Below are 12,800 nucleotides of genomic sequence, written 5' to 3'. Positions count from 1 at the left end.
TTTCATAATGATTTGAAAAGCACTTGCACACCTCCTTAAAGAAGTGAGACTGGGAAAGCCAGTTACTGTCCCATATTTGAGACGCTGCTGCTGACATACAAGTTTTCATGGTAAGAAATAAAATTAGTGTGATATTTGCCTGATCTTTGAATATTTTAAATTCAAATTTAATAAGTTATCTACATGTTTTAGAAAATGCTTTTTTGTTCTCTTTTTCTTAGGCATTTGTCTTGTAAAGGTCTTTCAGAATAGTATTCTTTTGGCTGTAAAATGAGCATATTGCAAATGTGTTTCAGTGGTGGTGGTGAAACTTTTAAGATCACGCGTTGATTTTATGTGAGTCCTTTTAAACTCTGAGTATGTGAATATGCCATTAAACTGGAGCACTTTCTAGTTGTAAGAGGTATAGCCATCTTTCCTCCACTTTTTTTTCCTTTAAAGGAAAAAACCTTACATGGTGTAGAAAAGTAAATAAAATTAAAGGGGAATATGAAATTGGAATAATCAGACAAATTCTGGGATAGAATTATTACTGTGCCACATTGTTGCAACTGAAGCTGAAAGTCCTTTTAGAGAAGTCATAGCACAATGGGGTAATCACAAGTGGAACTCTTAACTCATAAAGCTGCCACGATGCTCAGAGTTCTTGGTATTCTGTTTTAATTTGTTGCTGCTTTATCATTTCATGTGCTGAATCAGTGCTGATGAGTTTCTTGGTAGCACCTCAGGGAATTCAGGTTTAGTTGTTGTTACTGATTTCCTTTGAGTGAAAGGTACTTCCTCTACAACAAGTGGCATAATTTATCCTTTCTTAAGTTGGTTCAGTGAAATCTTGGGCTTTTATTTCCCATATTTTTATGATTTCCATTACTATCTCTTCAAGTCCTAGTTTGTGTTTCCTATGTTTTAAATATGTTGCTTTAAAAAACAACATTGTGTCTTAAGCTATAGTGATTTTTTTGTATGGATTCTGATATTAAATCTTTCAGCAGATTATGGAAATACGGACAACACAAGACTTAGATTTCACCTATGATTGTGCAAAAAACACCCATGAAACTTAAAGGAAAACTTTACTAAGGCAGATGGGACAATCTCATCTTTACAAATAAGACTTAATTTTCTTGAATATAATTAGCTCTCCATTTTTCTTTCACTAATTTCACTAATTTTCTTTCATTAATTTTGAATGAAGTCAGTTATGGCTGCTGGCAAATGCACGAAGTCACTTTAAAATCTGTAGATTGGTCAAATGAGTCTAATACAAAGAGTGAGGAATTTGCTTCAGGAGGAATTAAATAATAAAACACAAGGATAAATACTCTTTTGAACTGTGCAATTTAGATTTTTACTTTCTAAAGATACTTTAACATAATTGTGGATATAAAGATTTACAGAAATCGGTTCTGGATGAGTTTGGCTTCATCAAATCAAAAATGGATTAAATGAGCTGGGCCTCACCTGTGCCTTAAGTACTTGCTGATACTTGAAAAAGGCTCAGAAACCATACCAAAACTTCAAACTAGCAAATTCCTCTTGTTTTTGTTTGTTTGTTTGTTTTTTATATCCAGTTGGATTCTTATTCATTGTAGTCCCATTTTTACTGTGAACTTCCTCCCAAAATAACTGTCAAATCCCTTATTCAGTGATTTGGTTTTGGTTTGTTTTGTTGTTTTTTGGGGTTTTTTTTTAATACTGGAGTTTTAAAACATGTTATTGTCTTGTATTGCTGTTTTCTAGGTTGATAGAACCTTTGTCTAAATGTTCACACAGAAAAGAAACCTCATTTTAGTTACACAATTTTTTAAAAATAATTTTTAATTTTTAGTTACATTTTTAATAGTTCTGAATTTCTCATGTTGGTATTTGATTTATATGTTCTCTGGAAAGAAATGGCTCTTCTGTTCTTTTTTCTTTACTCTGCCGTCTTTAACTAGAATTGCTTATGCTGAAAGTAAAGGTTGGTTTTGAATACAGCTGAAATACAGATTTAGTTATTTCAATGTGAAGCCTAAATTTGGAAACAGCTTTGGAACCTTGACATTTTTTATAAAATGAAACTGCTCCTTGGATGCTTTGATATCAATTGGAAAGCTATTGTAATGTGGAGGAAGGGAAGGGAACAATACAGGAAAATAGTCACTAGTAGTCTTACACCTTTTTCAGAAATGTAGTGCCCTTTTTTTTAAAGCTGACAGAACAAAGCACCAGAAGAGTGCATTTATCAGCCAGTTTCTCCAAGTGATGTGGTTTATTCTGACTTGCTAAGGAATGAGTACACATTATTAAATGTTATTTACATAATTACTTTGAAGTTGGAAGTAGTTAAGAATCTTCCAAGAATAATGCAGAAAATTTCCTTTTCTCAAAATACATATCTTGCTTGAGGTGCTTTTGGTTAAAAGTCTGAGATGAGAACTGGCTTTCATCCTCCAATTTGAGCCAATAAGTTTTGGTGTTTTGCTTTTTTCTTTTTTTTAAATGGACCAGGATTTGTTGTTGCATGAAGAATTTATGAGATGGTTTTTAAACAGAAATAGAAAATTCAGTCAGTGTTAGTTTAACCTTCCCTTAGAACCCTGAAATAAAATGAAGTGGAAAAGCTCTGGAAACCAGATTAAAACACCCTTGAAAGCACAGAATTCACTTACTGCCTTTCTAATTTTAGAGCATTGTGGTGGTCAAATCTATATGAGATTTCATAAGAAACGGGTAATAAATTGAAGTTAAAACTCTCTGATATGCATTAGTTTCAGAAATTCCTGTTAAAACTACAATGCAGAAAGAGTATCTCAGTGAATTAAGTGCTGTGAAGTTACTAGGCTCGGAACTTTTAGGTTAGGTCTGAAGTGAAATGATAACACTTGCAAACCATCAATCTGCTGGGCCTTTTGTAAGACAAGATGGTTTCTCAGACAGCCTTGAAACTTGTAGTCTGTGTTGGTAAAGATTTGTGTCTGCCAGCGGGATGTGGAAAGGAAAAGAGTCAGGACTTGGCTTTGCTGAAACACTCTGGACCTCTTCAGCATTATCAGTTATGGCCTCTTCTTCTGTGTTTGCCTTTGTGGGTTTTTCAGGTGTTTGTTCTTTTTTTCTTCACTGCACTAAACAGTAGGGAGAAAAGGAGGGACAAAATATTCTGTAGTTAAGTTCTGTACTAGATTTTGGGAGGTGGGCTTATGATTCTGGCTTCTTACCTGAAAGCTCAGACACTTGTGCTATGCTTGTTTAAATAAAGTTGTTCTTGTTGGTGCAAGATTGTATAGATAAGGTTTGAACATAAGATTTAAAATTAAGTGCATATTCTTTCCTAATTACACCTATGTTTCAGTTTAATACTTAATTAAATTTATTAAATGCTCTTTAATAGTGTCTTATTACCAAGGAGGTCCTGGGAAGTACAATTAAATCCCACTATTAATACCAGAAGAGCTCTAATATATCTTGTTCTTATGACAACTTAACAATGTTTCGCACTAGAAATTGTGCTTTAAATGATCGAATGAAGCAATGAGGGGGTATACATTATAATATCAGGATTTACTTAAAATTGTAACAAATAATTGGTGATTATATGGAATGAGAAAATAATTCAGACAAAGATAACATTTCTTCTCACCCCCCAGACATTAGTGGCACTTGTGCGTTTGTGTTTGAGATTAGATATAGACATTTTCGCTTATTTTTCTCATACCATGTGTATTTTGCTGCCCTTCATAAGGGACAAAAATTATCGCTATGTTGATTGAATAAAATTATGTTTAAAAGTTCAGGTAAGTTGCTTCCCACATTAATCATAATTTTTTTGACAGCACTTCCATTCATGGGCTAGATTTCATGATCTTTTTTCTTCTTAGTAGGAACATTGCTTTTAAATTAATGCAGTTACATAAATGCAAACCTCTCTCTTTGCTTATTGGGTCCTGGACTGAGAAGAGAGTATGATATGCTGTGCTATGGATGAAAGATATCATCGGATATGGATAAGTAGCTTACTGTCTAATGCACCGTGAAACTAGAAATAAGTTGTAAATGGAGCATCCAGCTGCTAGTTACATAGTAACATCTCCTAAATTAGACCATGTTTTCTTTACTATATTACTGTCAACTAAATGTATTACATGTGAATGACACAAGTTTTCTTTTGCTGTAAAGATAATAACACTATAGTATCAATATTTGCATTTTATGAACTGGAAAACAACTTTCCCTAAAAAAGAAGGCAGATCTAAGGAGTGTTTCCTCTCCTAGATGAATCTTTAAAATTACTGGTATAAAAGTTTTCTGAGATGAATTACAGGTAACAAGTACCTTGCAGTATTTGTAGCTTACCTCGTGCAGCTGAATCTTTAGGGATGGTGAGTTTGCTTTCGACTTGGTGCAAAGTCAAGAGGTAACACAAAGAACAGTCCCAGTGAGTATATTCTGCAGTGCAAGAAAACAAAGTCCTCATCTCCAGCAGAACACTTCCTGTTGTGTTCTTAACAGCTCTGTTATAGTAAATTGTTTATTAGTTAAACAAATCTAAGGAGAAGCTGAACTGTGACATCGGATTGTAAAATTCAGTTCTGTGCTGATCATACCTTTCAAGTTTCTTTAATTACGATGTACTTCAAGTCAACTGGCATACTATTCTTTTTGGAACACTTCAGTGCAAAAGTCATGTAACACGAAGTCACACACACACATTTCCCTCTTCTAGTTTTTGAAACAAACTGCTGTAGTTTTACTTTGTCTGGCCATTTTAGGTTTTTTTTTTTTAATGTAATAAACAAATTGCTTTGTAAAACATGCTCAGATATTTTAACAGTGCTTGAAATTAACTTCTGTTTTTCTGATATCTGCCTGTCAATAACTGTTTTTTGTAGAATTTTTTGCAAGCTGCAATGCAAGAAGAGAGAAGGGGTTTTTCTTAGTCAGATAAGAGAAAGCGAAAGCATGCAGCTGACTTCGGCAAAATGCTTTTTTGTTCTCTTACTTTGCAAGAGAAGGAGCCCTTATGAAGCTTTCTTAAACTTTAATTAGTAATTTTCTTTGTCTTAATGCTGTCTTTGTTATGGCAAATACCACTCTAATGTGTTTTAGAGATTGTGAGAATGCATCTTTCTTGATCAGTGTCTGGTCATGTTCTCGCTAGGCTTTGGGAAGAGACTGCCGTTTTATTGTAGATTGCCTCAGAAATCTGAAGTGGTTTTTTTTTGGTTTTGTTTATCTTAAATTCTGCTGCCAGCCTCCCCTCATAGCTGAGGTTCCATTTCCAGTGAGATAATAAAACACTAGCACCATCTGAGTACAGTAATCTGTTCCTGTCTGCTTGTTAAATGCTGAAAAAGTGACAGTTGTTTTGATAGTTTTGTGAAGGAGGAAATTACTGACTTCTTACTCTTTGTCAGAGACTTCAATGCCTACAGCAGGAAGAGCTACTAAGATTCCAAGGAACATGTTCCAGGACACAAAATGTTTCTGTTTTAACTTTACTGTTTGGGAGGAAGCTAACTGGACATTTGTTTTGGTTTTTTGGTGGGGTTTTCATTTGAGCTTTGTTTTGTTTTTTGGTGGTGATGGTGGCTTTGTTTGTTTGTTTGTTTTTGTTTTGGGTTTCTGTTGTTGTTTTTATGGTTTTTAGTATTTATAATAATTTTCTGATTTTTTTTTCTTGTATAATTTAGAAATAATTTTTTAACATACCATGGTGCAAATAGACCTTATTTTTTTAAGATTTTTTTTGCTAGTATAGTTGCCTAAGGGAAAACCTTCATAAAGTAGAGCTTGCCTTTCTTCTCCTCTTCTGAGTTGTATATACATGATAACACTGACAGATGTGTGTGTTGAATGTCTGATGGCACAGACAGCTTTCTTTAGAGTTTTAACATAAACTGTACTTCTACAGTTTCTCCTTTTTCTGTCCCCAAAAGGTCAAGTAGGTCACTTGGGTTTTTCTCTCTGCCAGTTTAATTTGAGTGGGACTTACTCATTGAATAATTTATTGGATAATTGTTAGTGTAGTTTAAATTCAGTAGCATATAATGGCATTTCTGGTTTAACATTTTCTGAACATTGAAACAGTGGAATTGCTTGCATGTTTCTTGTGTAATAATGCTGATAGTGTGGCAAGAAGTCAAAGACATGGAATATGTTCTGCCTAGAGAAGTCAAAGACCTTTTCAAGATAAACTTAGTCAAAGCAAAAATAAGGAAAGCAAAGCCTGTACCTGTAGATGAGTGCATTTTCTCAATACCTCCAGAGGATACCTGAGCACTCTCCTCTCTTTTGACTTGCCTGCAGGAGCAGTTTTGATGGCTACAACTCTTTTAATACTTGCATGAGGGTTTTAGAAGAAGCAAGAAGCTCAAGGCATGCGTGTGTCTTTATGGTAATTTCCTTAAGTTACTGTATTCCCCAGCCTACAGTCTTCCTGGTTTATAACAGTGGGGGTTTGTTCCCTGACCTACATTTATACACAGAGGTGGCATATATATTCAAATAAACAATGGGCATTTACCTCTAGCATGTATCTTAACGATTTTCTGTACTGCAGTTATTTCCAGCATAAAGGTTTTTTTTAGTTTTGTGGTGTGCTGAGTGAACACAATTTTTACTTTTTCTCTGAGGTCAGCTCAGCATGTTTTAAACCTCTTGGGTCATTTTACATGGCATGCCTTCAGTTTCTAGAGTCTACAGACTACAGTCTACATATGAAGCAAGAGATGAAAGATAAAGCAGATAAAAAATAAATCAGACAAATTCATGTGGAGGTATCCTCCTCTTAAACAAATTCAATTCGTTGCTGAAGCCACGTATTGGCTGGTGAAAGTGGGGAAGAATCTAGTGGGAGGAGCTGCTCAGAGTCTGGTGTGGTTTTATCACAGCACGCACAGATAGTTGCAGTTTGACAGAGGATGCTGGGCTGGATGGACTTGCAGCTTGGACTTACAAAGATGCTTCTGTGGGGAGATCCTGTGGAGCGACAGACGGTGCAGCTGGGAGCCTTGTGAATGCACAAGGTCTGCAGTTCTCTGTAAGCTCTATTCTTATGCTTAGTCATAATGATATGTTTCCTTTCTGTCCTGGAAATGTAGCATTTTCTTTCTACAATAAATAAGAAACAAAGGAAGTTGTTACTTTTGGGGGTAACTTCTTGAATAGAAAAAGGAAAAAAAGGTGGTATGACTTGCTTTCAGTGTTAAACTTTGTAATACATTTAGTCTCCTGGCTTAAGGTCATAACTCATGCTATCTTGCTGGGTTGAGAACAAATTTCAGCTTTTGAGGACTGTTGTTTCTGCTCTGACAGCTTTATTTTAGTCATAAGACTTTCTTCATCCTACAGAACTGTAGTCTTTAGTATGGTAAATCTTATTTCTGCATGTGGGGGATCTTCTGCACTAGAATAAATCTGTCTTACAATGCATGTGTATACTGTAAAAGAAGCATGCTTGTCAGAAGTATCATCCTGTTTTGTTTTCCTGGGAAATTGTTGGAGCACTACATGAATTAGGTTGGAGATCAAATCCAGACCAACAGTTTTCCATTTTCTCATCTCCATCTTAAAGTTTCAAAATGTGTGGTGGTATTTTGGGGTTTGGTTCTGAAGTCAGATCAATATCAGTAGGGATAAATAGAAATGAATAAGTTAGGTAGAGAAGAGGAGCTCCTTAAACTGACCTTGTGTCTACAGAGATGGTATATGGGACTGTTTCAACAGGTTACCTACCCAAGTTAGGATAGCTTCTGGCCCCTTCTTCTTTGGATTGCATAAAAAGCTATTTTTCAGAGCCTGGGTATTACCTCAAATGTTTCTAGACTTGTTACCACTCTAGTTCTAATGTTAGTACTTGATCTAAGAGTACTCTAGCAGCAAATTCAAAATTCTACTTGCATATAAATATTTTAGGTACTCCATTTCATTATTATTTTTTAAAAACTTGGTATGATTTTTTAATGCTTTAAATCATCTTAATCTATAAATCTGAGATGTTTATGTCTGAGGTTGAGGTCCATGACCAAACTGACAAAGTACACCCAGCACCTTAGTTTTTCTTTAATTGATATGGAGTGGCAGAGAGGGACATAAGAAGAAATGAAATTTGGATATGTTCCTTAAGTAGGTTTACTTTAAGATGAATACTCTGAAAAACCATTTTAACTTTTTTGCTTTTCATTCCTCAAGTTTTTGAAAGCTGCTTGGTAAAGAAATAAAAAACTTGTAATTTTTACTTTTTCTGTGTTGTCAGCTGGAATAAACTCTCAGTAACCTCTTAGAACCTCCAATTTACACATGTTCTGTGTGACATTCAGTTTGATAACATCCCCAGAGACTCACTTCAGCTTTTTTTCAAAGACTTCATTATAATGCTAAAAATACCTTAATAGCTCTGTCACATTCTGCTTGTAAATAGGAAAGTCTTAGAACTTTGTTTTGCTGGAAGCTGCTTTATCTGGCAGAAAAATGTACTTCTGATATTTCTGTTTTGTGATCTAGTTCAATTCTGGCCTGTAGGGTAGATTTTGTGTTGAATTTCCCCTTTATTGTATGAGTACATGATTAAGTTGAAATACCAGAAGAAAATTGTCAGCTGTACTTCAGTTTTTGAGACAAACATTTGGCATTCCTACTTAGTTGATTTTGTGTTTTCAAGTGAGCTAACTAGGGAAAATGTTGCAATTTTTTTGTGCATGACTGATTTTAAAAGATTAACTACACAGGTTTTTTTCTTAATAGCCTTTCAATATTTCATATTATATTTAATTTTAGAAAATGAATTTTAAAAATTGACCTCAGAAAGTAGTTATTTTGAAGTAAACTGCATAGAAAACAAAGTTTTCAATCGCTACTTCAGTCTGAAATTTTACTCTAGCTTTATATGTCAAGTCTAAGAGTGCCCTGCCCTGAGAAGGGGAGCACAGCTGTCTCGTGAGTCTAGATTCACATCACTGCTGTAATGACATTTTCTCACAAACACCTGGACTGTGTTTAAGTGTGGCCCTCAGCAGTGGCATGGCCTTCAGTCTGTGGTTTGTGTGTTCCATCCAGTGCTGAATTGTGTCACACTGGTTGCAGTGGCAGTGTTAGGTGGTAAATTAAAAACCAGGAGATGCTCTAGGAGATGAGGGCTGCAATTGTGCTTTATCTCTCTAGAGCAGGTAGATGTGTCCATAAACAAGACCACATTTTCTGACCTTTTGTCATTAAAGTGTTAATTGTGAATTAATTCTAAGGAAACTATCTGAAATCCAACTTTCCAGGGGGCAGCATTAAGGCTTAGTACATAGGAAGATCCAGGTAATGGGTAAAACATATCTGTGCATTAAAGTAGTACTCATGTTGAAATTTCCTTGTAGGGAGGAGTATGTATGATATGCTTGCAGCAGCATACAAAGTTCTTGCTTTACAACTTAAAAGAGCTATGAAAATACTGTCCTGTAGACAGAGCTTTGTGTGGCAGGCTTTCTGCTTAACATGTTGATTTTTAAAATGCTTTATATGTTGGTGGTAACAAAAGAGAATATGAAATAGTTTTGCTCATCATCCTTCCATGGGTGATGAGGGATATTTATACCAGGGATTGACAAAGCACATGTGCTTTTCCCATACAGCTTTAACTTGTCCTGAAAGTTATTTTTTTCCCTAACAACCACCACCCCCCCAAATAAAAAACAAACCACAAAGCCCCCAAAATATTCCAAGTACAGTGCATGTGAAACTGAAAATCAAAGTTCTGATGCTTTTTTACAAAAACAAAAGCATGCTGGGAAAATTTGAATAAAGCATGTGCTATTCACGACTGAAGTTTCTTTTGAACTATTTTAAGTAAATTACAGAAATGTTCTCATTTCCACTGCTGCCTGAATCATACTTACAAATTCCTAATAATGATTGTTGTTAATCAGTTGGTGGAATAAAACCAAAGTAATTGTAATTTAACTTTTCCTTATTTTAGATTGCTTGTTTCAAATGGATGATAGACTGGGCATATTATTTTTTTAGAGGGGCCTGCTGAGAACTGTGGAAAAATTGTAGTTGGGATAATGAAATACTTTCAGTTGAGGATGTTTTTGAGAGTTGACTTCTGAGCTAAAGGTATGAAGGGCCAAATATAAATGCAGCCACATCAATTATACTAGTAGTCTCCAAATCTGCACAGTCAGGGAAGACATTTTAAAAAAAAAGGAAAAAAGTTAGAAGCTGACATATGACTTGATTAGTTTCTTTTGTAGAACAGGTACTTCTGAACTACAAACCTGCATATTTGTCCAGGATTAACAGCATAGTTAAAAAAGCTAAAATAAGAAAGGCAGGGTTTCTCTGTACAAAGGTACAGTTTTGAAAAAAGTCTGCAAATAAAGATATTTGAAAACCATGCTGTAACATTACTTTAGAAGGCTTTCTTAACAAGCCCAAATTTACTTACTTGAAATTCTAATTTCAGTATGACCTCACTTCTTATGTGTAATAGTGAAATGTCATCTTCCAGACAGAAGTTTCTTTACACAAGTTTCTCAAACATGTTTCATGAGAAGTTTGAGAAAATCCTGGAACTTTTTTGTTTGTCTGTGAGGTTAAGGGATGTTTCAACCAATCAAAAGTGTTCGTAATTATTTTAATTTTGGCATATGGGAAAAAGTTTTCTTTTATGCATATCTTAATTTTTATTAGTAGAGTTAATGTTATAAAAGCTCTAGTACATTCAGCTTTTCTGGTTTCACAGAAGAACTAGACTGCTTTCATGTCACTGTAAATTTCAGGTAAGCCTTAGTGTTTCATGAGAGCCTAACCACGTGTTTTATATCAAAATTTTAAATTGATTCCTTTGGGTGTGGAGGCCGTAGTGAAGTGAAGCAATGAAATGTTGTCATTACAATGCAGAATATTTAGACATTGTGAACCTTATGTGGGAACATCCCAGCATTTTTCATATATTCAGAATATTCATTAAAGGATTTTGGTTTTATTATTTTAGTATTCAAAATGGAAGCTTAATAATAATGTATAAATTTCAGAGAACTGCTCCATCAGTTCAATTAACTTAGATGGGGTAGAGGTCAAACACAACTGTGGACAGGAGATGAATGTTTGAGGGTTGCATTGATGAGCTTACATGAGTAGTCCACAAAAGCCTATATACTATTGCAGAACAAGCACAATGTTTGTCTTTTGGGCTATGTGGGAGAGCAGTTTAAAAATCTGAAAATACATTTGTGTGTTAATGGGGTTTTTTTATTATTTTAAAGCCATGGACTTTGCAGAGTGCTGCTATCTCAGCTGAAGCAGTGCTTGAGGGTACTGCACAAGTGGTTACTAACAGCTTCTTGTCTATAAACTTTCAGGGTCCTTTACTAGGGATAAATTTCGTGCCAGTTCAAATTTTTCTTGGTTGCTAGTTCATGGCTTGAAGTCTTTTCTTGCAGTTGTGCTTCAACTTTATTGTTGAAAAGTTTGGATGGGCACAGACTTGCTGCCACCTACCTGAAAGATGATCTGAGTAGTTGTTGGTTTTAAGTGATTAAATGGTAACTGATATCTTAACTGGTCAATAATGTAAAGAAAATCATGGCCTTTTGTCTTGAATGTTGACAGTCAATTTCTGATGAAGCAAGAAGTTTAATGTGCAGATAGTTATAAAGAAGGATCGGTCATCATGTACTTTTTGAATCACTGCATTTATGATGACTGCCAGTCTTAAATATTTAGCTCAAATCCCAGGTAAAGCTAAACTTGAATTCTAAGTGCATCATTTTAATTCTGCTTCTTGAGTACTTTTTTTTAAGGGTAAATAGGTGAGAGAAAGATATTTATAATTGAAAACATGCTTCCTCTGCTTGAAGTATACATATATCTCTATATTCCTGTGCTCCAAAAAATTATACATTATTTCCACTGAAAGTACCTTTGGTGCTTGTCTTAGAAACAGTGCAGTAGTTTTCTCAATGGGAAAGTAAATGAGCTCTTTTGTAATCATATTTTTTTGTAGCTTCAGCAATGTGAGGCTTCTTCATGAAAGATCAAGATTATTTCTTCTTATGTGCTTGTGGGTTAGGATAAATGAAGAATCTTTGTAAAGTTACTTTTATGTAATATCTATCCATGATCATAAAGCAAACAGTGAGTGCTGCTATTACTTTTTAATATTTTTGAAATAAGTATTTTAGGGATTTTTTCAGTTCAACTGTTTAGCTCTTTATTGTTTTTTGAACTCCTTTGTATGCCCACAAGACTTCTGTTCCATGATTGCCTGTCTTTTTTCCTGTTTATATGTTTCACATTTTTCACAACTTTTTTTCCTCCTTTTCTGATTCTTCTGGATGAATAAAAAGAAAAGGTAAATTTAGCTACTCTGATTCATCAATAATGTATAAAAGTTTAAGGAGGTACAATTATTGTAACTCTTTCCCAGCCAAACCCCATGCTCCCAAATGACCCTTGGGAGGATGTAGTAATGAGCAGTAATTGCTCTTACTCAGCTGTAGTGCTGATTAGAGAAGACAGTAAAATATTAACTATCCAATTCTGGAGAGCCTTCCTGCATTCCTCTTCAAAAGTGTTTTTAACAGCAGTAGGAGCTTGTTTAGCATTCTGCCAACTGTACATACAGGTGACATGATTGTTACTCATGTTACTTAGTGTTTGTTACTCATTTTAAAATGTTACTATTTATGTTCAATATATTTTGTGGTCTCAAAGTCCTGTGTGAGGTTAGAGACCGATTTGTTCCAACTACGTTGTTCCATAGTAGTTCCAGCTGTAACTACGTTGTAGTTCCAGCTACACCTACCCTGTAGTTCCAACTACATTGTAAGTAC

The 12,800-nt window shown here is 34.8% G+C and overlaps 1 protein-coding gene across 3 annotated transcripts in view; it reads left to right on the top strand.

Annotated features, from left to right (window-relative positions):
• Positions 1 to 12,800, top strand: part of MAP3K1 (mitogen-activated protein kinase kinase kinase 1) — a 60,721-nt gene that overhangs the window by 12,930 nt on the left and 34,991 nt on the right. Inside the window, exon 1 of one of the 3 annotated variants that reach the window (XM_071425381.1) lies at positions 6,910 to 7,018. The exons of the other annotated variants lie outside the window; for them this stretch is intronic. Within the exon in view, the coding sequence (XP_071281482.1) occupies positions 6,996 to 7,018 (23 nt within the window). The 5' untranslated portion in view covers positions 6,910 to 6,995. Of the gene's footprint in view, positions 1 to 6,909; positions 7,019 to 12,800 lie in introns of those variants that run through there. 3 annotated transcript variants of the gene reach the window in all.

Source organism: Agelaius tricolor, unplaced genomic scaffold (assembly GCF_023055355.1).
Source record: "Agelaius tricolor isolate 1412-34295 unplaced genomic scaffold, bAgeTri1.0.p SCAF_4, whole genome shotgun sequence".
Taxonomy (NCBI): Eukaryota; Metazoa; Chordata; class Aves; order Passeriformes; family Icteridae; genus Agelaius; species Agelaius tricolor.
The sequence above is the reverse complement of the archived record's forward strand: the minus strand, read 5'-3'. Positions and strand labels throughout refer to the sequence as shown.